The sequence below is a fragment of the Lutra lutra genome, chromosome 6 (genome assembly GCF_902655055.1).
Source record: "Lutra lutra chromosome 6, mLutLut1.2, whole genome shotgun sequence".
Lineage (NCBI taxonomy): Eukaryota > Metazoa > Chordata > Mammalia > Carnivora > Mustelidae > Lutra > Lutra lutra.
The window spans coordinates 4,002,832-4,026,875 of NC_062283.1; the positions used below are offsets into that span (position 1 = coordinate 4,002,832).

The following is a 24,044-nucleotide window of genomic DNA, read 5'->3' on the forward strand; positions in this document are numbered from 1 at the left end:
GGCGAGCGTGCTGACGATGGCGGAGAGCGCAAGACCGTGGACGTATATCCCATCAGCAATAACCAGGTGTCTTCCACTCAAGCACTGTCCATACCTGGAGCTGGTCTTTGTTGCAGGAGACTGTCCCCTGTCCTGAGGGACGTTTCGCGACACCCCGGCCCTCTGTCCCTACCAGATGGCAGTAACACCTCCCAGCTGCGATGCTGGAAAAAAACAGCGCCAGCTTTTTGCCACATGTCCCCTGGGTGTCAAAGCTGCCTTGGGTTGATGGGGAACTGCTGTCTTTGAGACAATAAGTGCTTATCAGGCTTATAGAATGAGTCCAATCCACAGTCACTTACAAACAATATATTATTGTTTGGAATGTAAGCATGATGTATAGCACAGAAATGCCGAGTTCTGAAATGTTCAGTTTGATCAAGTTTTGACCGTTGTGCTTCACCCTCATTTTTTTTTTTTTAAAGATTTTATTTATTTGAGAGCAAGCATGAGCGGCAGGGAAAGGCAGAGAGAGGGAGGGAGAAGCAGGATCCCTGCCGAGCAGGGAGCCCAAATCGGGACTCAATCCCAGGACCCCAGGATCATGACCTGAGCCAAAGGCAGACACTGAACTAGCTGAGCCATCCAAGTGCTCCTCTTCAACTTCATTTTAAGAATAATTTAACAGATTTGTTTTCTCTATTGTTGAGGCTCTTTATTGAAAATGATTTTTGTGGGGCACCTGGGTGGTTCATCGGGTTAAGCGGCAGCTGGCCTGGTGATAATTAGAAGAGAAACGATTCGGGGTGCCTGGTGGGTCAGTGGGTTAAGCCTCTGCCTTCGGCTCAGGCCATGATCTCAGGGTCCTGGGATCGAGCCCCACATTGGGCTCTCTGCTCAGTGTGGAGCCTGCTTCCCCACCCTTCTCTCTGTCTGCCTCTCTGCCTACTTGTGATTGCTCTCTCTGTCAAATAAATAAATAAAATCTTTTAAAAAAATGATTTTGGGGGGATTTTATTTATTTGAGAGAGAGCAAGAGCAGGGAGAGGGGAAGAAGGAGAGGGAGAAGCAGGCTCTCTGCCGAGCAGGGAGCCTAATGAGGGGCTTAATCCCAGGACCCCAGGATCATGACTTGAGCCAAAGGCAGACGCCCTATTGAAGATGATTTTGTAAAGTCTTGACTCAAGTTCTTTTTTTAAAAAATGCTAAATGTAGATGTGTGAATATCACCTTGTGACAATACTCTTAAAATGGTAGGAGCCTTGTGGAAATCCTTCCCATGCTTGTTCCTTATGTAGAAGACTGTGGTCTCCATCACCCAGTACTTGACTCACACAGCCTACCAATGTTAAGTTCATTTTTATTTCATGAATTTGAAAAGAAGGCTCAGATTGAAATCTGCTTTGAAAGAGAAAATGGATCCCAGTGGCTAAAACAAAGATGATTTGTCTCCGGCTCAAAGGATGATGCTTCAGGGGTTAGGGAGGGCCTGGGTGGCTCAGTCGTTAAGCAGCTACCTTTCCGCTCTGGTCATGATCTCGGGGTCCCAAGATGGAGCCCCATGTGGGGCTCCCTGCTCGGAGGGGAGTCTGCTTCCCCCTCTGCCTCTGGCCCTCCCCCTGCTTATGCTCTTGCTCTCTCTCAAATAAATAAAATCTTTTAAAATTTTTTTTAAGATTTTTATTTATTTATTTGACAGTGAGAGGGAACACAAGCAGGGGGAGGGGGAGAGGGAGAAGCAGACTCCCCACCGAGCAGGGGCCCTGATTCAGGACTCAATCCCAGGACCCTGAGATTGTGACATGAGCCGAAAGTAGATGCTTAACCAATGGAGTCACCTGTGCGCCCCAAATAAATGAATAAACTCTTTATAAATAAATAAGAGGATGATGCTTCTACCAGAGTTTCCTTGCGGGGGTCAGAGACTAAACATCTTCCAGACTGAACGATGGCCGGGGTCCCTCCTTCCAAGCAGGGTTGAACAGTGCTGTCCCTTGTATTCCCTCCTGTGACTCCGACAGGTGGACGAGCTCTACGAAGCGTACTGTATCCAGAGACGTCTCCAGGATGGAGCCAGCAAAATGAAGCAAGCGTTCGCGGCCTCGCCGACCAGCAGAGCTGCCCGGGAGAGCCTATCGGAAATTGGCCGCAGCCACAGGGAGTACACGGAGGTAGGTGCTGGCCAGCGGGGCGGGTGGCCAGGGACTGCCCGGCAACATCATTCTTCCCTAGGGAGATGTCCTACTGTTTGCCTCTCCCGCACTGTTTTGGGGCAGTCTGTGGGATCGTTTAAGATGACCGTCCAGCCGTTCCATCGGTATTTTGGCTCAGAGTCGTCCCTGGACGCCACAGCTTTTGTTGGCCTTTCCTGGTCCCTGAGCATCGCTGTCGGGCACTCGTCTCCTTGTGCCTTGGAACGTGTTTGCTCATGACCCTGAAAACCCACACGAGGTCAGAAGCTATGAAGCTGTTCACTGATCGTGTCTTAAAGTCCTCCGGGCTCTCTGCTGCCCTGCAGTCTTTGCTCAGGCAGGCTACGGATTCCCATCTAAAATTTCAGGGGCTGCAGGAGTAAGCCACAAGGCCCTGGTTTTGAGATTCTAAGTACACGCCAGAATTTTCTAGCGTCCAGGCTAATCTGGCTTTATTCCTGGAAGTGGCACGGTCCCAGCGGTTAAGATAGCTACGCTGAAAGCTAGTTATCACCAACGCCCCTGCCTGTGATGATTTTATCGTAAGGAAGTCCCTTTCCTTCTTGAAGGAGACAAGACAAAGAGCCACGAGCAGAAGTGGGCCTCCCCTGGCTTCTGCCTCTGAGGCCCCTGAATCTGACACAGGGAGCCCTTCCCTCCTCCTGGGGTCATCTGATACCAAGTGTCCTTGATGAAAGACTGAATTATTCAAGCAGCAGGGCTCACTATCCCCTGGTCTGCTCAGAGATCGAATTTCATGAATGAAGTCATCAGCCTCCTGGGGGCTCATGAGGGTCTGCCAGGCGGTTCCCAGGGCTGAGCCCCTGTCCCAGCCTCAGGAGGGACCCTATGGGTTGCCTTGTATGGTCACTCCGGGAGCGCCTCTAGTCTGAACTTTGTCTCTTTTTGTAGTCCGGAAACACAGCTTCTTCACCTATGTTCCCCTTTCAGATGAATGCTTGTTAGACACATAAAATAAAACACTTGGAATCCAGGAACTCAAAGGAAACCAATGATACTGAAATAGTTACTTCAGTATTAGCAGTCCAGTTATCAAAATACCTTGAAAGCAAAATAATTTTGATACAGTACTGTTTTGTTTATGCCACGTTATTATTAGCACATCAAAATTAAATCATCAGCTCTAACATTGCCACAAGTTAAAGGAAGTTATAAAATTTTAAAGCAGCACAAAGTATGAATGATTGTTCAAGGTTGGCGTGAGCACACAGGTGATTTCTATCAGTCGGAGCCACAGGCCCGCCTCATACCACTGGGGCTCCCTTCCTACATTCCTATACTTCCACACCATGCATTTCACATAGAGGTTGTGAAATCATGGGGACTTTCTCTTCCCGAATCCAAGTTTATGGACCCGGGGGTTGAGACTCTGGGTTAGAAACAGCCCCGGTTCGTGAGACCTCATTTGTGCATGGCTCAGGAATAAAAGAGCACTTAAAACGGGCCCTTCAGAGTCCAGGAGCAGTTCCTGACCGCAGCCCGGAGAAGCTGCCCCTTCTAGAACATTCGCGGGCCGTTTCCGAAATACCCATCCTTGCTCAGGTGCCAGCACGTGGCATCCAACTTCACTCCCACGTTTGGAGATGTAGAGGACCGTTTCAGCAAGAGGGAACTGTGCCTTCGAGGAGAGAGGAGTCAGAGTTCTGTAGCATCCTGCCTGACATGGGCTGGTTTTTTATCTTCGTGACCCAGCGGGTCTGGGATTTGAACACAGAGAGAATGTTTTGGGTGAGAGCCTCGGGGGGCTGTGCCAGGACTCATCCCCAGCTGCCTGGGTGCCACAGAAGAGCCTCCAGACCGCAGAAGTCCTCACCTGCTGTACCAGCTCCCCCCACCCCAGGTTTTCTGGAAGTCACCTGTGGCAACCCTGCCTGGCACGCTGATGTCACAGGCATTTGGGGAAAGTGTCCTGTGTTCCTTCCCCGAGCCGTGCAGGGCTCTAAGAGAAGGGGTTCACGATACTGAGACTTCATTTCAGGCAGCACAGAGCTCAGACTTCAGGAAGTTTCCCCAGCGTATGCTAAGCGATCCGAGGCACCAAGAGTTCACAAGGGCGAAGTGCCATTCTCTTTGCACCCCATCCGCACACCAGTGTGGGAGAGCGATCTTCTGAAAGCACGGAGGCACAAACAGGAACAGGACGCTGTCGCCTCACTCAGCAACCCTGAAGTCCTCAGCTCACAAAATGCAATCAGGACCACTCCCCGTCAGGGCTCCTGGGGTACAGTTAGTGGGCGTGGCCACCCCTGGGGGCGGGGCCCCACTGTGGAGGTGGGCTGCTGAGGGATCAGATGGCAGGTGCCACCCCACCCCCACTCTCGGGGGTGGGGACAGTCAAGGTCAAGGCAGCTTCCAAAGCTGAAGCCTTCTGAGCTGCCCAAGGGCTCCACTGGGGAGAGCCGCTGACCGCCCTTTTCCTTTTTTGATCTCGAACTGCGATTGCTCTGTGTAGGTCCTAAGATCAGGAGGAAGTAGGGCGGGGGGGGGGGGGTAGTGACATGTCTAACCACACTCTTAGATAGTGTCCCCCTTTCTGCCTTCGGGGTCCCTCAACAGTAGAGCGAGTGGGGGACTGTGGTCAGGCCCAGGAGTCATTTTTGGGGCGCCCTAGCCTTGCCACAGGAACCCAGCCTCACTCACTCTGTAGGGTACAACCCTGTGGCTACTTTGCATCCATAGGAAAGTCGAGACTAGTATAATAAACACCATCGACCTTTACCAGCTGGTAACATCTTGCCATATTTCCTTCTCTTCTCTCCCCTATGCTCAATTTTTTCTTTATCCTTAATTTTTTGCTGAATCATTTGACAGTAAGTAATGGACGTTGCGACACTTGACCCCATAAGTATTTGAGCCCAGAACCCACAGTGGTCGCCCGAGTATCCCCGGGACAAACACAAGCCATCCCCACTACAAACACAGACCATCCCCACAGCTAAGACCATTAGCAAGCTGAGGGAGTTACCAGATAGCCTGTGCGTTTTCAGACGCCGCTGTTTGGTCTGGTCACGTCCTTGAGGGCTAATCTAGTGCTTTGTCCCGCAGTCAGGATCTAATGGAATGTAACAGGTGGCATTCGGTTTTTATGTTTCCTTAGCCCCTTTTGTCTAGAACTTTTCCCCCACATTACCATTTTGTAGAATCCAGGCCACTTCTTACAGAGTATCACGTTCTGGATTCGTCTATTTATCATATAGTTTGATGAGATCATTGATGTAACCTCTGAATGCAACACAGCAAGTCTTCTGCTGTAGGAGATCCCAGAGTCAGAGACTTAAGAACCTTGATCTTCTCCATTTACTTTCCTTCTTCCTTTTTTTTGGGGGGGGGTTATTTAGTTCTTTGAGAGAGCGAGATCACAAGCAGTGGGGGATAGGCAGAGGGAGAGGAAGAAGCAGGCTCCCCACTGAGCAGGGAGCTCGACGTGGGGCTCAGTCCCAGGACCTGGGATCATGACCTGAGCTGAAGGCAGACGCTTTATCGACTGAGCCACCCAGGTGCCCCCAGACTGCTTTCTTTCTTATCTAACATCCCATTCCTCATCATTGTGCATGGAAATAAGTGAATTTGTTCTTTTGTGCTCTGAATTTCCAGTACACCAGAAGGCTGGCATAGACTCGGGTTGGGAGGGGACATTTGGTCTGGGGGTGGGTAGCTCCCTGCTAACAGGTCAGTGCCCCCTGGTGTTCAAGACCTCCAGCCTTAGTTGTCTGTGGCTGCTCGAATGTCACGGGCTTTGAGCTGTTGGTGACCGAAGTCTCGCGCTGATGCCAGTTTTCTGTTCTCTTCACAGAATATGTGCACCATCGAAGCAGAGCTGGAGAATCTGCTGGGGGAGTTCTCCATCAAGATGAAAGGTACCCTGTCCCCCCCGTTCAGAGAGTGCGGCGCCATCTCCACAGACAGAGCTCCCTAGAGTTTGAGGGCACCCACTATTTTTATTTTTCTTGCAAAGACAGGGTTTTTGTAGAGGTAATGTGGGGAAAAAGTTCTAGACAGAAGGGGCTAATGAGACCTAAAAACCAAATGCCACCTGTTACCTTCCATTAGATCCTGACTGCGGGACAAAGCACTAGAACAGCTCTCAAGGACGTGACCAGACCAAACAGCAGCGTCTGAAAACGTCCATGCTCACCCCTCCCCATTTGTGAATGTGTTGATGTTCTAGAACCTTCTAGTCCAAGACTTGCCTGCACCCTTAAATCTTTATTATGGCAGAGCTTCAAGCATACACAGACGTGAAGAAAATGTTAACAATGAACCCCCTATCACCTAGACTGAATAATTAGTAGGATTTTGCCACGTTGGCTTCATCTGTTTTTTCATTTGATGATCTATAACCCAGATATATGAGTCTGCCTGTTTGTATCCCTTAAAGAACAGGGACTTCTTCTTACATAAATAACCACAATAATATCATCACATATTAATAAAATTAATACAGCTCTGTTATTAATCCACTCCATTACCCAGTTTCCCCAGCTGCCTCAGAAATGCTTTGTACAATTGGTTTGTTCACGCTGGGATCCATATAAGGTCCATGTGCCATGCTTGGTCATGAGGTGTCTCTTGGGCTTCCTTTCATCTAAGCAGACCCTTCCCGTTTTCCTCCTACCATTGAAACTGCTGTTATACAGAATATCCCACGTTCTCCATTTGTCTTTTGGCTACTTTGTGGTGTTTTAGTTGTTCCTTCCTGCTCACGTTTTCTGCAAACTACCCACCCATTACTGAAGGGTATTTATTTTTAGTGTAAAACCCACAAAGGACTGCATTTTCCTCCTTTGCCCGGTGCGTTGCCGGTGTTTGCTCTGGGAAGTTCTGACCTAGAAGTGTGATTGGTTGTTATTCTCTTTACCGCGGCGTGTTCAGAACAAAGAGGGCCCACCAGGGCTGGGAAACGGAGCATGGCCCAGTGTTGCGGGCAGGGCTCTCCGATCGGCCACAGCCCCCCCTTTGTCTTGAGTTTGGGCCCGTTCACTGTGGTAAAGAGGGCTGGGGCGCAGGTGCTCTGGTCCTCAAGTTCCTGCAGCACCTTGATCCCTGGGTTGTTGCTAATGGAGACTTAATCACCCTCTCCATGACTTTTTGCAATTAAGGGAGTAGATAAGGGGCACTTTTTTTTTTAAAGTGCTCAACAGGAGAGCTCGTTTTCTGTTTTTCAAATGAGTCAGCAGGGAGCTGTTTCTGTCAAGCGCTGGGCACCCCCAAGAGAACATGAGAGCCACTCTGAAGGAGTTACTCCTGGAATAACAATGACCTTGACCTTCAGCTTCCCCAGGGGCTGCATTCTTCCCTAGAGCAGACCTGAGTGTGAATCGGTTTGTCATTCGGTGTGACATCTCAGCACTCACTGTCCCACTGTCCTCACTGTCCCTGTTCTCATTTATCACTTTCTCCTTTACTGTCTTCGTGTTGGGTCCTCACCTGAGCTGCAGGTTCCAAAACCGCTCAGGCTCTGTCTCGGACCCAGCAAGTCAGGATGATTTCATTAGCGGATGATTCTGGAAAACAACTGCCTTGAATCGGCGTTTAGCAGAAAGCACGTTCCTCATGTGTCTGCCGACCCTCGGCATCATCCGTGCAGCCCAGTCAGTCTCACAGCTGAGAGAGACTCAGGTCACACACATCTTCTGGCGGTGAACACCGGGAGGACCAGATTTCCCTGATTTCTGTTATCCAGTGCACTCATTTTTGGCGGGGTGATCATTTCCCCATTTTATTGACGGGAAATGGGTGTTAAATGACTTGTCCCAGAAGTCACATAGCAAGTTGGAGTCAAACTTGAGACTGAATTCCAGGGCTTCTGGCTTCTAGAATGTTCCCAGGCTCAATCTCCTATAAGGAAGGAGGTTCGAAGAACCAAGACTAGAAACTGTTGCTCAAAGTATGGTCTCTTCTGTAGGAAGGTCGTCTCCAGTCCAGCCCACAGGCAGCATGCTGGTCAGGGAGACAATGGTGCTGGGGGCCCGCCATCCCTGAGGGACCGGACACCAGCTCTATCACAGCCCTGGGTCCTAAAGGGTTGTCCTGGTGACAGAACCTCCCATTTGCTGAGCTCTTCCATCTCTGCCTCTCCCTGTTCCCTCTCTCCTGCCTGGTCTATTTCCCTCGCTTCCGTCTGGGCCCTCGGTTTCCCCCAAGGGGACTCTAGGCCCGAAAGATAGTCTCCTTTTTCATTACACATTACTCCCCCTTTGCACTTCCCTAATCTAACATGAAAACTCAGAAATGACAACCAGGAAGCCTTTCAGAGGGAACATCTCCGTGGAAATCTTCCTCTCTCTCAGTAAAGAGAAGCCTCCTCAGGCTGCCAAGAAATCTACATCTTCACAATCAGCTACTTTCTTATCTGTGATTCCTTCTGGGAGAACATAACCACCCCCCAACGCACAGACTGATGTCCCCTGAGGAGATTTCATAATATTGTCAGACCTGGTAACCCAGCTTCCTCCCACCACACCCTTCCACACTTCCCTTTCTGCCACACCCAACACAAAGAAAACAACCCTTTTGGTTTTGTGTGAATGTGTGGCCCCCTGGGGTGTGGGTAGGTTGATGATAAAAACAACAGATGGGTTACAGAGCTCAGGCTCTTGGCCCAGCACAAGGTTGCATCCCCATGAGCAGCCCTTGGCTTTGAGTTCCACACAGTCCACTGGAGAAAAATGGATGTAGGAACCAGTGCATTCTAATTCAGTAGAACAAATGACCGCTTGGACCAATGGGGTGGCCGGCTTGTCTCTGCAGCCCCCAGCAGGGTGGGGACGAGGAGAAGGGTGCCACTCACCTATCTTGAGGGAGGGAAGCAAGAAGGAAGGAGGAAGGCTCCCCATTGTAACATTTGAATTACAGCGAGAGGGACTGTTCTGGGCAGGTGAACAGCAATGGGATGGTATTCACCAAAGAGGGGAAAACATGTTGACAAATGGCAGGTGGATGGGCCAGGTGGGAGCCCATTCTAGAAGAAGAGCTATGGCAGTCCATGGGCACTGGATCTTAACGTGCCTTGAATGTCAGGCTAACGAGGGAGACTCTGCTTAGCTGGGACCTAGATGAAAAGTGGTCTCTCAAGGGAAACCACCTCTCCCAGCTCTTGCTTCATTCCAGTGACGTTCCCGGCAGTGGGCATCTCCAAGCCTGTGTCTGCCTCTCCAGCTTTCAGGGCAGGGCGTAACTTGACAGAGGGAAGAACTACCCATGAGCTCGTAAATCTGCACTATTTATACCTGGTCAGTAAATCAGGAAGGCCTGGAACAGAACTCCTGTCTGTTCAGCTGCTTGACTCCTTTCCTTAGAGCAGAAAGTGTGACTTCCTTACCTTGATCACACTCCACCCGCTGTGAAACTGTTAATATTATCACGAATACCCAGCCACCCTTTTCTGTGTGTATATGCTGTCAGCATGCGTGATCTGCTCTATCTTTTTAGAAAGGAAGGTCTTCATAGAACTGGCAAAAATGGGGAGCATTCTTCCAGCAGAAAAGTCTCTGAGCAAAGGAAGGAAAGGTGTAGCATCTGGGCCTTCCAAACAAGGCCAGAGAAGAGCTGTTTTCTCAGTAATGGGTGTTTACAGTAAAACAGGCAAAAAGGTGCAGAAAGACAGATCATAGAAATAAAAGCCCCCAACCCCCGCCAGATGCTCACCCCCACGATGGTCTGCAGAGTGACCATAATGAAAGCTCTCTAGACCGTGCAACAGGAATCACAAAACTGCTGAGAAAACATGAATCTTATCCCAGCTGTGAAAATCCCAGCAGGCCACTGGCCAGGTTTGAAAGACATCAAGCTGCAACTGTAATTGCCCCACCGAGAGTTTCAATTCTGCAAGCAGCGTGGTGATTGGCTTACACAAGCCGCTAGAACCTGAGGAAGCAGAGCCCCAGACCTGCTTCGGCCTGGCTGGTGCTGGTTTGCAACCTTAAGCCAGTAATCAGCACCCCGGGTGATAACTGCTACGAGCAATTTCAACAGGTTTTGCTTCAATAACCTGGGCTTATAAGCTCGAAACCCATCACTACCAAGTACCTTTCCCCCATTTGGATAAACTCAGATATGAAATTTCTGATAATTTTGAAAGCGGGGGAAAACCTTAAAAGCATTTTTCCCCCCATACACACCTTGACCCACACTAATACCTGGTCGGCTTCTTGTTTTTTGTTTTTTTTTTAACCAGGCTTCTGTTGTAATTGCAAGGTAAACTGGCAAAGGATAAAACCTGAACTGATTTGCAGAGGTTTTATATTATTTTATTTTATGAAGACTTGTTCATTCATTTGAGAGAGAAAGAGAGAACACCCCAGTTCTAGTGGGGGGAGGGACAGAGAGAATCCTCAAGCAGAGTCCCCGCTGAGCCCTGAGCCCTACTCAGGGCTGGATCTCAGGAGCCTGAGATCATGACCTGAGCAGAACCAAGAGTTGGATGCTCAACCGACTTAGCCTCCCAGGCGCCCCTCTGCAGAGGTTTTAAATGGCACTTTGGATCTTAGAATTGGCGTGTCTCACCAGTTCCTATTTGTAGAAACCCATCAATTGTGCTTTTTTTCTGATGTATTAAAAAAATTAAATCATCCAGAAAATAATTAGTGAACATTGACTTTTTAAGTTCCACTCTTATTTTAGGAAATCTGTTCAAGTGGCTTCTTGTGTTCTAATTGTCAGACCGGTTCCGGGACTGGCTCCAAAATGGTAGGGAGGCAGAACGAGATGGTGAGTTGCTGCCATCTACTGACAGATGGTGGTAACAGCAGGTGCTTTCTTAAGCCTCCCTGGACCTCGTCTATGATCTTAACCCTGGAGTGTCCTTGAGATGGGTGGAAAGCAGAATCCTCCATTCCCCGTCTCACAGCTCCATAGGGCTACTCACAGAAGGCACGATGCCTGGCGTCATACCATCCTCATTATCTTTCCATGGGTAAAAGCATGTTGAACCTACTATTAAAAACAACCAAGAACTGAAAGATCATAAATGGCCTCTTGAGGAGACTGAACCACCAAGGGATCGGTGGGTCGAACGGACATCCTGCGTGTGAAGGAATGTAGGAGTCCCAGGGCTGGTCTTGTACCAGCTATTTCCTCTCTGGCCACCTCTATCAAAAGTGAGGGATTGTTCTCAAGTCTGTTTTAAAATTTTTAAATGGTACCTTCTCATTTTTTAAAATACAGGCAAGTAGACCAAAAATTTTAAAGTCATAATATAGTCGCTCCACCAGTGCTAAATTTTGTAAAAATTGTCGTGAATACCCAAATAAGCTTTCCTCTGCATATATGCTGTTTGTCAGCCAACATACATGATCTTGTTTGTCTTTTCTCTTATAAAATAAATGCATGATACTTTAAAAAGCCCCATAAAAATCACTATATAATGTCAAAACTGTAACTTGCTTCATAATCCCATCTTATCAGAGATAATTATTTTTATCACTTTGATATGTTTTTCTAGAATTTTTTCCTATGGATACATTTTTATGTAGCGAAGGTCATCCTCTACATAGGTTTTATATTTTGCCTTTTTGCTTTTTTTTTAACTTAATATTACTTCATAAACTTTATCTTATTAAAGATATCTAAACATCTGTACTGAAATTTTTTACTTGAAAAGTGGTCGACACACATTGTTACATTAGTTTTAGGCATACGGCATAGTGATTTGACAGGTTTATATGCTGTGCTATGCTGGGTATGAGTAGCTCCCATCTGTCCCTATACCACACTATGACAGTGCCATCAACTGTATTCCCAATGATGGACTTTTCATTCCCATGATTTATTTACTCCGTAACTGGAAGTCTGTACCTCCCACCCCCCCTTCACCCCTTTGGCCCATCCCTCCACTCCCTTCCCTCTGACAACCATCAGTTTGTTCTCTGTTATCTATGGGTCTGCTTCTGGTTTTGTTTACTCATTTTGTTTTTAGATTCCACATATAAATGAAATCATGCAATATTTGTCCTCAGCCTGGCTTATCTCACATAGCATTATAGACTCTAGCTCCATCTATGTTCTCACAAATGGCAAGATCGCATCCTTTTTTATGGCTGAGTAATATTCTGGTGTATATAAACATTTGTACTGAATTCTTAACTGGAATTCTTTATTGTATTTTTTTTTTATTAGAAAGCGAGAAAGTACTTGAGAGTTTGCCCATTTTCATTCAATTTGTCTCATTCCTTGATGACAGTGTTGTCTTCAGGTCCCTATTCGGGTAAAGGACTTTGCTTTGTGATTGGTACAGAAACAAAGCCAGGATTACTGATGAGCTTCTGTTAACAAGTATAGTCCCTTACATTTGCCGTGTACGTCCGATGTGCATACCTTCCTCCCTACAACTTTATTCATGCTTGACACACAGTAGGCACTCCGGAAATATTGCTGAGTAAATACAGGCCACTCACTCCACCCACACGTATCCTCTCCCCCATGCCTTCTTCATTCTCCCGTGGTGATATTCTTCTGCTCACATGCCACCTTCCTCCATTTAACTACCCCACATTAAATGAGATAGAATTTCTTGTTTAATTATATAAGTAACACATTGTTACAAAAATTCAGAATATAGGGAAAAAACCTCCTTTCACTGTCTGTTCATTGCTGTTCCCCTCTCTGCTGTCTTTTCATACCGATAACCTCTTTTAAGTGAGCTGTATCTAGCACATGCTCGATGAGTAGTATTATCCCACTCCCCAATATATAATCGTTACTATGTATTGTCTTCACAGTCATTGCCATCGATTGTCTTTACAAACAGTTCTATGAGGTGGACACTGCTCCCCTCCTTTTAGAGGTGAAGAAAGTGGAGTTAATATCTAGAGGGTACTTGCTGGTAGAAAAAAAAGAAATCCTCTTCAGCTTTAACTCCTCTTACTGTCTCTTGTCCTTGTCTGTTTCATCCCTGAAACCGCATTTTGTTCTGTTTTCTGGGTATCCGTGAGGTCTCTTTAATTTGCAGATTGTTACCCCAGGACACTGAGTCTCCATAAATATCTACAGAAAGAAAGAAAACGACTGATGAAACCCGGGGTCCTTGGGACATCCCACGACACTGCTGTGACGTGCTGTGTTCTTGCCGGCACAGCCGAAATGGGGCTGGATCTCAGACAGGCAATGACGAGCCAATGGCACAGTGGCGCCATTGGGGGGAAGCCCCATCTCCACTTGGGGAGTCTGGGTTGTTGTCCTTTGGTTGGTTGGCTTTTGTTTTCTGAATCACTGGCTTTGTGTAAACGGTAACCCATTCTAAGTGGTTTCATAATATACTAGGTGGTGGCATCATTATGCCAGATAAATAGGAAAAGGAAAACACGGGAATGAGTGAATTGGAGAGAGGCAAGGGTACAGGGAATCTTCACCCAAACGAGAGGAACTTACCAGAAATCACGAATCTTGGGACAGAAAGAAAAACAAGAGAGCTGTTTATGTTCATGAGAGCATTTTGGGTAAATAAAGGCACATATCTTTCTGGCCCTCGTTCTCTCATCTTGAAACCTGGGTGGACCCTCAGCTGACCAAGGATACACACAGAGTTCTAGCCCCTGCCCAACAGCCTTCTTTGCCCCAGAAAGCAGAGTCTTTGATGGATCCAGTCAGGAATGTTCTCCCGGGCTGGGGTAGATGGAATTCCCAGCATCGCAGCGCCCTCTGGTGCTCCCCCAAAGCTATTGCATGAGCTTTCGCAAAGGCCTGCAGCTTATTAGGGTTTGTAACTGTGCTGGTGTGGGTTTGCGAAGAGAGGAGATCTGTTCTGCACCTCATATCCCATTGCTTGCTTTACAGGTTTGGCTGGTTTTGCCCGCCTCTGTCCTGGAGATCAGTATGAGGTACGTGTCCTGTCGGTCTGCGGGTTGGAATCGAGGATTTGAGGGACAAGGGTCAGGTGGTCATTATTTTGCTTCTTAAATTCCCTTTTTTTTTTTTTCTTTTACGTTTGTTTATTTTGAAAAAAAAAAATAAGCCAATGAGAAAATTTGGAGATGGAGACCCTCAGGTAGTCTTCACCCAGATCCAATTTCCACCATTTTGCCACACTGGTGGTGGTATTACTGCGATGATTGTTGTTATTTTGCTGAAACATTCTAGACTAATGCACAGACGTGGAGACCTTTCACCCGAAATGATTTTCCTAAAAAACAGAAGGACATGCTGTCCTATCAGCACTGTGCAGATGTCCATGCAACCAACTTAACGATGGCCCTTAGCTACGGTTGCTTGTTGTACAATCTGTCTCGTCTTTTCCCTGGTGTCCCAACGTTGTACTTGATAGCCGTCTTTTCTCCCGCTCCAAGAGCCCATCCCAGATCACAAGTTCTTTTAAATATTGTGGGATGAAGAAGCTAGTATCTAGACCTTTCTTTATAAAGATATATTCCAGAAAATTCATCTTTTCCCCCTTCAAAAGGGAACTTCCCTAATTATTTCATCTAACTGGTCTCCTCCCAAACCCACCATGATCGTCCTTGGGGAGGGCGGGGGAGGAGGATCTTCCTGTCGGAGCAAGGAGAGCGGGAGACCCTTTTGCGGGACTGTGTTGGACTTCAAAATCCTCGTCTCGCTCTGTCTTCTTTATCCAGGAGGAGGGGTCTTACTTCTTGCTTCTGGCTGCTAAGTAGGTTTTAGCTGATGGTTTCTCCTCCCTATCACCAAGCTGGGGAATACAGTGACTGTTGTAATAGACTTACGGGGGGAATGAACTGGCCATGATGACCGTGGTGACGCAGAAGGACATAGTGTGATGACCCTTTACTACAGGAGGCCCTCCATGCGCTCTTGGAGGGGAACAGACCTTCCTCCCCCTTGAAAGCCTCTTCCCTGCCCCCTATCTGCTCCACCCCCCAGGCCCCAGGAAATTTGGAAGAATCCAGCAGAGGGGGGTGGCTGGAGGAGGATGGAGAAGGGGAGAAGAGCAGCTGCTTTATTTCCCTGCTTTTTTTAATCTTGGTGTGTTGGGGTGGGGGAGGTGGGGGAGGGTTGTGAGACCTGAGGTGTGGTTTTCTGCAGATTTTCATGAAGTACGGCCGGCAGAGGTGGAAACTGAAAGGCAAGATAGAAGCCAATGGCAAGCAGAGCTGGGACGGGGAGGAGGTGGTGTTCCTGCCCCTGATCGTTGGATTCATCTCCATCAAGGTTCAGTATTGTCTCCATCGTCCCCCATCTTCCCACTGCACGGCTGGGTAGCCCACGGGTGGGGATTTGTGTTCATGACTTCTGCCCGCCACCCCCCACCCCGCAGACCCCTCTCTGCACCCCGAGTCTGTGGCAAAGACCACTGCTGTCTCCCAGAGCGGGCCATGAAGAACACAGGGGAAGCGTGTCTGGCCTTTCTCCTGGGCTCCCTGTAAGGCCTTCCCACTCCTTCTCTCACCAGGTCACAGAACTCAAAGGGCTTGCCACGCACCTCCTGGTCGGCAGCGTGACGTGTGAGACCAAAGAGCTATTTGCCGCCCGACCTCAGGTGGTGGCTGTTGACATCAACGACCTCGGCACCATCAAACTGAGCCTAGAGATCACTTGGTAGTAAGTGGCCCTTTTCCATGGGGTCCTGTTAGAAATATACACCTCAGGCTCGGGCTGTTCCGAGGGTGGCCCTTGGACAGTCAGAGTCCCCAGGGAGCTCGTCGCAGAAGGAGACATGGTTCCAACCGAGACCTGTGTCAGAACCTCGCAGGGGACAAGGATCTATCCCCTGGCTTGCCACATGACAGTTGTGCACCGTCGTCTCCATAAGTTGGAGAAGCCTCTGTCTTATCACTGTTCTCTTCTACTTCTTGTTTTAAAATATTTTATGCTGCCACCTTCCCTCCCTGTCAACTTTTAAATACATATAAAATAAGTCTCAAGTTAGCTAATTTGGGGGGAAAATAACTGTCCAGGAGGAGATATTTCCCCCTCAGAAAGATCCTAATTCTCACTATAGGGTTTTCACTGCCTGTCCCACCTCAGCTCTATCCCATATGCTGCTCAGGGAAACTTCTCAGTATCCTTCACACTCTCCCGCAGCAGAACATTGCCAAAGGGTGGGAGATACCTCTTGTCAGAGCAGTGAACTTAAAGGTGGTTTTCTGAGGTCGTCTCACGAGAAAGGTCATGTGTTATTTAAACACGGGTTGCTCTCAAAGTTTGCTACGATGCCTCTGGTGTATTACCATATAAACATGACCTGCTGAGCACCGGTGTTCAGGGACCCCTTTCCAACATGGGGGCGAGCCACAGAAGCAGCAGACCCCCTGCTGTGTTGTCACTGTTTGAATCACTATCCCGCGCGTTCTGCCCAGCCTTCCCTCCTTGTAGTTCCTAGTCATCGATCTATCGAATGCGAGGTCGTTCTTGCTGGATGAACCAGATGCATGATGGCAAATGTTGTTATGTCAGACAGGACAGACTGTCCTCCTCCCATCACGCAGGAGTCTCTGCGTCCACTGAGATGAGAGGGAGTCTATGTTTGTTTTCTTTAGAACAGTGATCTGTTGCTCTCTTATATTGTTAACGCATCTGTCCCTGCAAAGTCAGAGACATTTTATAGACTTCAACATCATGTGTTGGGCAAGCATTAATATGTTTACATTTCTAACATGAACAGAGAAACAGGTTCTCCTAGATAAGTCGCCCTTAGAGCCATGGTGCTGATCTGTGGTCCCTTGCGTGGGTCTGGGTGTCATGTTCTGCTCCACTTTCTGTTATCATGGCTCGTTTTCAGCCCCCCCGCACCCGCTGGTTTGCGTTGACTTTGGTGTAACGAGGAGCCTTCTCAGCCTGCAGTCCGGCTGAGGGGGCTGGAACAGACACACGTTCATGGGACTCCTTGTGTTGCAGCCCATTCGACGTGGAGGACATGACGGCATCCTCAGGTGCTGGGAACAAGGCGGCAGCCCTCCAGAGGAGGATGTCCATGTACAGCCAGGGCACCCCGGAGACCCCCACTCTGAAGGATCACTCCTTCTTCGTAAGTTCCCTGTGGTTTCTGGAGGAGGCATGAACTCGCGGCAGGGCTTACCCCCAGGATGTGAAACGCCTGACGTCTGGTGTCATGGGTTCTCAATAACTCCTAGCAGTGCTCATCTCAGAGCTCCCCCTAATCAAGCAGCGACTAAGAAAAGCACATTCCAAGAGGCCCTGGGCCATTTGCACACAGGCAAACACCACCTTCTGTCTGCCCTCTCCCCATCCTCCCCCCACCTCCCCAGCACTTTGATAATGTGCAGACTTTCCCGGAGAGTCTCCGAGGTCAGCCTTTTAGGTAACGGATGTCGGTAAGGACCTCCTTGCGGTCATCAGAAATGCTTGCTAGAATGCTCACAAAACACGGTGCCCGTTGTCTCCCGCTAACTCCGCTGTCTGCTTTGACTTCCGAAGAGGTGGCTGCATCCTTCGGCGGCCAAGCCACGGCGGTTGTCTGTCTTGAGTGCCTTGCAGGACACTTTCTTTGCCAAGCTGCACCGCAGCCGCTCTTTCAGCGACCTGCCCTCCCTCAGGCTGAGACCCAAGGCCGAGCTAGAGTTTTCCGTGAGTGTGGGTGGCCTGCCCGCCGTGCAGTGCTCGCCTCGGGGGCTCGGGGCGCGTTTGCTTCCATGTGTCTCTTCTCTCTCTGTCTCGCTCGCGGGGCAGTGGTCACAGCTGTCCTGTCCCCGGGGCGGGAAGTGTGTTCCTGCATGCGCCTCTGTCACAGACCCGGCGTGGCCCTCTCGTCCCTGAGCCCTGCTTTTGTGCCGTGATTTTCTCTGCGGTGGCGAAGATATCCATGGTAACAAGATCATCGTTTTTGAAAAATGCAGTTACCCCCCCACCGTCAGAGAAGGTGTCTGTTCCCAGGTTAAGCGAGCTTATCGCTGAGGACTGTCTCAGTTTTCGACCTGGCATGTAAGGGAGTCAGAAGCCTTTGTCCCCACTTCCCTAGAGCTACTTTTATTTAAAGATGGTCTTTGCCTTAGTTTGTGGTAGTGTGTATTAATTTTTCTCTACATTAGCAAACGAAGCTCTTTCTTTTGTAGTCAGGAATACAACAGGGGAGCTACGGTTCCTGTGTCATACATCCTATCCCAAAAGAAATCACAGAAGAACATACGGACATGGAAGCGTCTGCTCTTTACAGATATAGAAAAGTTACCTTTGGGGAAAAATAAGAGTAATCTTTGAACGTCCAGAAAGGAAAGGACTAAAAAGTTTTCTAGTTAACGATGATAATCATTGCATCTAATTCGGTGAATTACAAAACACAGGTGAGAAGGGCCAGGCTAACCTAGCGGAGTTTCCAAGGCAAATAGGAACATTCTAGAAGGAAAATGTGCATGAACACATGGGCCAAAAATGGACATATAGCAGATGCTGTTGTATACACAGCTATCGATATAATGTGTATGTTCACGCTCACGTACTGTAAGTTCTGGAGGGAGTTGGTAGGGGTTTTAATAGCATAATTTAAAGGAGAGCGAGTTTTGAAAACCCTCCATGGCTTCTTGGAGCCTTTTGGATAAAGGCAGAGCCCTCAGAGTGGCTGTACCTGTCCGGCCTTCAGCAAGCTTGCCTCGCCTGCCATTGCCCGTGCTTGGTCCCCTGCTGCAGCCCCCAGAGCCCCAAGCACCCTCCAGCTGCACCTCCCCCTTTGTGAGCTCCCGTCTGTGCACACCCACCGCTCCTCTGGAAGACCCTTCCTCCTCCTAGCCTAAACCTCCCCGTCCTGCGGGGCTGAGCTCCAGGACCACCTGACGGTGACTAAATCCCGGTTGGCAGCCATCCCCGTGTCGGGGTCCTGCCTCGCGATGCCACGCCTCGTTAGAGCTCAAACCCTTGTCCTGTCATGTGCCCATTCATGGGCAGGTCCCCTTGGCGCCCCGGAAGTCCCCTTGACCCGAGTGTCTCAGCTCAGTCTGACTCCACGCTGGCCACTTACGCAGGTGCACGTCGGGTTTAGGTAAATGGCTGGCCAGGACTTTGGGATTTGAATAACAGCCCGACTGAGCGGTCCCCCTGCCTTCACTGAGCCTCCCGGCACCCTGGGTGGCCAGGGATGTGCTTTGAAGATGAGATGAGATGGGGCAGGACCACCTGGAGGGCCCAGAGCTTCTGGGAGATGCTCCAGAAGTTCCCCCTTTCTCTCCCCTTGAGGGTGTGGGGGGCAGACAGAGGGCGCTGAATTAAACAATCTCGGGGGCCCTTGGAGCCCCACCTCTCCTCAACAGCTGCTGAGAAGTTTCTAGAACTTCCACTCTCGGGCCCGCCCCCTAGAACTCTGAGCAGCACTCTTCGGGGGGCGGTCACAGAATAAAGCATTCTCTAGAGGTGACCCTGAGCCTGCAGAGGTTACCTGAGTGTCCCAAGGACACGTCCCTTCACTCATCCCCGTGGCTAAAATGAATCGCCCTCCAGCCAGATGAGAATGTAAAGTTAGGGTTGAACTAATTGCACGGGTTAGGATCTGGGGGTCCCCAGTCCAGCAGTGGTGGGGGGACCAGGAGGACTGCTGGGGAGGACAGGGAGCTTTTGTCTTTCTGTCTACTCCATTTCGCTACCAGGAACATTTTTGTTTCCTGGTCTTATTCCCAGCAATATTGTGATTTTTCCTTGCTTCCCACAGAATTCAAATAGACATGCACTTGGTACTTAACCATTTACTTAAAAGATCAGTCCAGAGCCCAAGAGAAAATGATCCATTTCCAAGGAGCTGATCTCCAATCACTAGAAAACTTTTCCCACAGAGCAGCTCTTGGCCCTGAGACACGGCACAGACCACAGCGTAAGGAGCGATGACTTGGAAATCGTTTTAATGCCTGCATAAACAAATGATCTTGATTACCTGGGTATTTGTAACCTCTCTCCTTTCTGAGTTCTGCTTCATGAATCACAGAGTGTACTTGACCCAGCCTGGGTCGGCTTGACAAGAGGACGTGGTATTTCTAGACGCAGTTCTGGGAGAGCTTTAAGTTTATTCATCTTTTTCTCCCATTTTTACGGAGGCTTTGCAACTATGTTTCTGGCCTTCAGTTATTTGTGGTACGGTGACTAAATTAATAGAACATTTTCAAGGGCTTGGGAGTTGTGGGTAGAGGGTCTTTTAAAATAATTTATGAGAACTGAAGCAGAACAAAGCATCACATCTTTTGAGTGAACTAGCATGAGTGTTGGAACGTCTTTTAAGATAAATGCCAAAAAAAAAAAATTTGTAGTGTTATTCATAACCATGGCTGCCAAATACTGTGAGATTCTGGATTTTAGGAAATAGGCTCTGTTCCCTTCCCCGCCCCCAATCTTTTCTTCTGAAAACTGTCGAACCTAGGAATAGAATAATGAACTTTCACCGAGACTCAGCACCAGAAATGGTTTGTAAAGGCTTTTCTTTTGCCTCACACACACACATGCACAGACAGAATCAACAGCTAACATGTTAGGATTATGAAAGCACTGGTTGTGTATTTTAATTGCCTGCATCTTGTCTGGAAAGAAACCCCACCCAGCATATTGCTTGTATTTAAAATAATAACAAGATGCCTTTTATCCACAGTCTAATCTACCTGATGACATCTTTGACCACGGAAAGGCAGCTGAGGAGAAAACGCCCCTGTCTCTCAGCTTCAGTGACCTGCCCAACGGGGACTGTGCCCTCACCCCCCACGCAGCCGGCCCTCTGTCCACCGCAGGCTCAGCAAACCCAGAAATTACCATCACCCCTGCAGAGCGGAACCACAGCAGCCTGGCCTCCCGGAACGAGGGCTCGGATGACGCCAGCTCAGCATCTTCTAGAAACTCCTCCAGAGAAGGCCAAGAGCCACAGCCACATGTGGAGGAGGACACAGACGGGCCGGGGACCCCGCTGTTCCTGGAGAAGGACGTGGCAGAGGCCCTCCTACAGGTGTCCGACGAGGCCTCGGAGCTCAAGCCCGTGGAACTGGACACGTTTGAAGGGAACATCACGAAGCAGCTGGTCAAGAGGCTGACCTCGGCGGAGGTGCCGGGGGCCACGGAGAGGCTGGCCCTGGAGGGCTCCGTCAGCGGAGAATCCGAAGGCTGTCGCTCCTTCCTGGATGGAAGCCTAGAAGATGCGTTTAGCGGGCTTTTCCTTGCCTTGGAGCCACACAAGGAGCAGTACAAAGAGTTTCAGGACCTGAACCAAGAAGTCATGCACTTGGATGACATCCTAAAAGTAAGTACCATTTTAGGGAAATCAGATTAGGTGCAGAGAGAGGCGTCTGAAACCAGCTTTCTCTCGGAAGTAGTGTGTCTTGGTGTTTTATCCCCCTGCATCACAGAACTGAGGGACGGTCGTCATCTGAATGGCACCGACTTTGAAACACCAGGACTGCGTGTTCGTTTTTATTTCCATAACACAGATGAGTTTCCCCCGAGTTGGTTAGGAGTTCAGTCTCCAGCATGCGGAAGGTCTGAGCCCCTCAAGCCCCACGGTTAGTCACCGCAATCCCAGAAGGGAGCTGGAGGCACTTTGGGGATCATAATCTCCCTGAGGTGCTACTGGATAGAGTCCCTTTCTGACTGAAGTCAAGAGTGAGGCAACTGTGATGTGGGAGCCATGGGCCCATACCTCCCCCCTCCCTCCTCCCACACCCCTCACCCCACCTCCCCCTGCACCCTTCGCCCTGCCTCCCCCTGCAGCCCCCACCCCACCTCCCCCTGCACCCCCCCTTCTCCAGTCTGGTCTTGTCCCAACCAGTGAGTCAGGACTTGCAAGTCATCATCTCCTGTGCTGTAGAAACCAGGGACCCCCACCACCACCAGAGCTCTCTCTCTCTCAACCTCACCCCTGCTCAGACAGCTCAGGGTAGGCCAGGTGGGAGAGGAGTGCGAGAGGGATGATCCCTTCTCAGGCAGGAGGTCCCAGGAAGGAGGCTACTGTTGCCACACCAGAATGTCTGTGTTGCCACCAGGCATAAACTTTCTAAAACACTGCCCAGGAAGACAGAGCCTGAGTTTTGTCCCAAATCCCACAGCCACCTCCTGTGCTCTCAGCTTTGCCACTCTGGCCTTGCTACACGGAAGGCGAACTGACTCCTTTTTCCACAAAAGAGCAGTTCTTTGGGGACCTGTCCTATCAACTGGGCTGGAAAAGAAGGTGCCAGGGGCTGGCTGAGATTCCGCCCACAGAAGGCCATCTCATCCCCTTGTGTGATTGTCTGTAAATCGTGGTCTTCTCAGTGGCACGTGGGAGCACATTTCCAAGGCTTTTCAGACTGTCTTATCCTTCTTGGTGGTGCTCATGACCTCGGAGGGGGGTTGTCCTCAGGGCAGGCCGACTCTCCAGATCCTCCAGAGCTCATGACAGACTAAGAAGCAGGCCAGGGCGTTCTGCCTCTGCTTTCTGGAAAACACTTCTCAGAACCCCCAGCTCAGGACTCCTGCATGGAGGCTGCTTGTCTAACACTCCAGTGAAAACATCTTCTGTCACCTCAACAGACTCTGGTCTGCGGAGTTGACCAGCTTCACTTAGTGGGCAGAAGGTGTGAAATTTAAAGACATAGCTGACCCCCTCTCCAGCAGGTGCCTTAGAGAAGTGTGTGGGGAGAGCAGCTCCCATCTCCAGGCCTCTAGATGGCTAAGATAGCGGGGTCTGCCAGCGAACACTGAGCAAGCCGTCTGTGAGTCAGAACAACCTGGGGGCCACAGATTTCTTTCCAGAGTATTATTTCCATCTGCTGTTGTTCCAAAACGATCCTGCCTTGAAAATCCTTAAGTGTCCGTCTTTCCCTTTGTTAGGATCAATGTTTAAACACATCCGTAATGGGTGAGGTTAAGTTCGGCAGATAGCTGGTTAAGAAAGAAGAACGTAGAAGTAAGTTGCATCTGGACTGGCGCCCTCTCTCTCTCTCTCTCTCTGACATGGAAAACAGCGTTTGAGTTTAGACCTGGGGCAAGTGGCTGTGGATCCAGCCAGAATCGAAGCATCCGCTAGACAAAGTTTCTCTTTTTCCCCTTCACATCCTAGGATGCTAAGCCTCTTGAGGATCAGAGACTAAGTGATGCAGCCTCTGGGACGGAGATCACTGAGGGTGAATGAAACAACTCTGATTTAAAGACCGAAAGACGGGTTCCCCTGTGCTTTTGTGCCATCTTGAGTCTCAGAGACAGAGCCCTGCAAGGCGCTGCCTGCCTTGGGTTACGAAGTCAGCAAGGAGAGCCACCTAACTGGAAGCAGGACCTTTGCTTCTTGTGCCTTGCAGGATCGGTCCTGTTCAACCCACCCCAGCGTCCGTCCTCTTGAGTACTTTGGAAGGACGTCTTTCCATCTCTGTGCCCATAGCAACTGGCCTTATTCTGTTTGTCCTGCTTCTGTCTCTGTTTGGCAAGATAGACTCCTCCAGCCCTGGAATGGGTTCCTTGGGCAGCCAGCTTCTGTCTCGGGACAGCACAGACATGGCCGTGTAATGTTACGCATCGGTTATATTTGGCCTTGACGCCATGGCTCTTCAGACTCGTCTGCTGGTTGTGTTTCCTTTGGGGTTGAGCGCCAGGCAGAGGGAGGGCTAGAGCAGTTCTGTCTCCCAGGGCTCTCTGAGCTATCACAGTCCCTCAACTTTCCATTATAAAACTTCAGGCAGAAACAGAAGGAATCCTAGAACGCGCCCCAGCGTGCCCATCTCCCGCTTCCACGATGTCCACTCAGAGCTGGTCTTGTTTTTTCTGTCCTTCTTCCTGCTTCTGTCTCGCCAGATGATTTTGGAACAAATCCCAGATGCTGTGTCATTTTATCTATCGTTGTACTTTTTTTTTTTTAATATGAAAAGTTTAAGTGCATTTTTTTTTTTAACGCCAACCACAACAAAAAATAAAAGCTTGAAAAAAAACCCAGAAAGTGTCGCATCTCACGTTGAACGTTGTGTGTTGTGTTTTCTGCCTCTGGCTATGTTGATCTTCTCC

At 49.3% G+C, this 24,044-nt stretch overlaps 1 protein-coding gene across 8 annotated transcripts in view; it reads left to right on the forward strand.

Annotated features, from left to right (window-relative positions):
• The window catches only part of RIPOR2 (RHO family interacting cell polarization regulator 2), a 214,435-nt gene that overhangs the window by 169,076 nt on the left and 21,315 nt on the right, over nucleotides 1-24,044 (forward strand). For 5 of the 8 annotated variants that reach the window (XM_047735147.1, XM_047735148.1, XM_047735149.1 and 2 more), the window contains exons 7-14: nucleotides 2,001-2,150; nucleotides 5,986-6,049; nucleotides 13,965-14,008; nucleotides 15,186-15,311; nucleotides 15,553-15,701; nucleotides 16,998-17,127; nucleotides 17,538-17,687; nucleotides 20,680-21,318. In XM_047735147.1, coding sequence (XP_047591103.1) covers nucleotides 2,001-2,150; nucleotides 5,986-6,049; nucleotides 13,965-14,008; nucleotides 15,186-15,311; nucleotides 15,553-15,701; nucleotides 16,998-17,127; nucleotides 17,538-17,687; nucleotides 20,680-21,318 — 1,452 coding nt within the window. Of the gene's footprint in view, nucleotides 1-2,000; nucleotides 2,151-5,985; nucleotides 6,050-13,964; nucleotides 14,009-15,185; nucleotides 15,312-15,552; nucleotides 15,702-16,997; nucleotides 17,128-17,537; nucleotides 17,688-20,679; nucleotides 21,319-23,112; nucleotides 24,023-24,044 lie in introns of those variants that run through there. The other 3 variants (XM_047735153.1, XM_047735152.1, XM_047735146.1) reach the window with 2 other exon arrangements.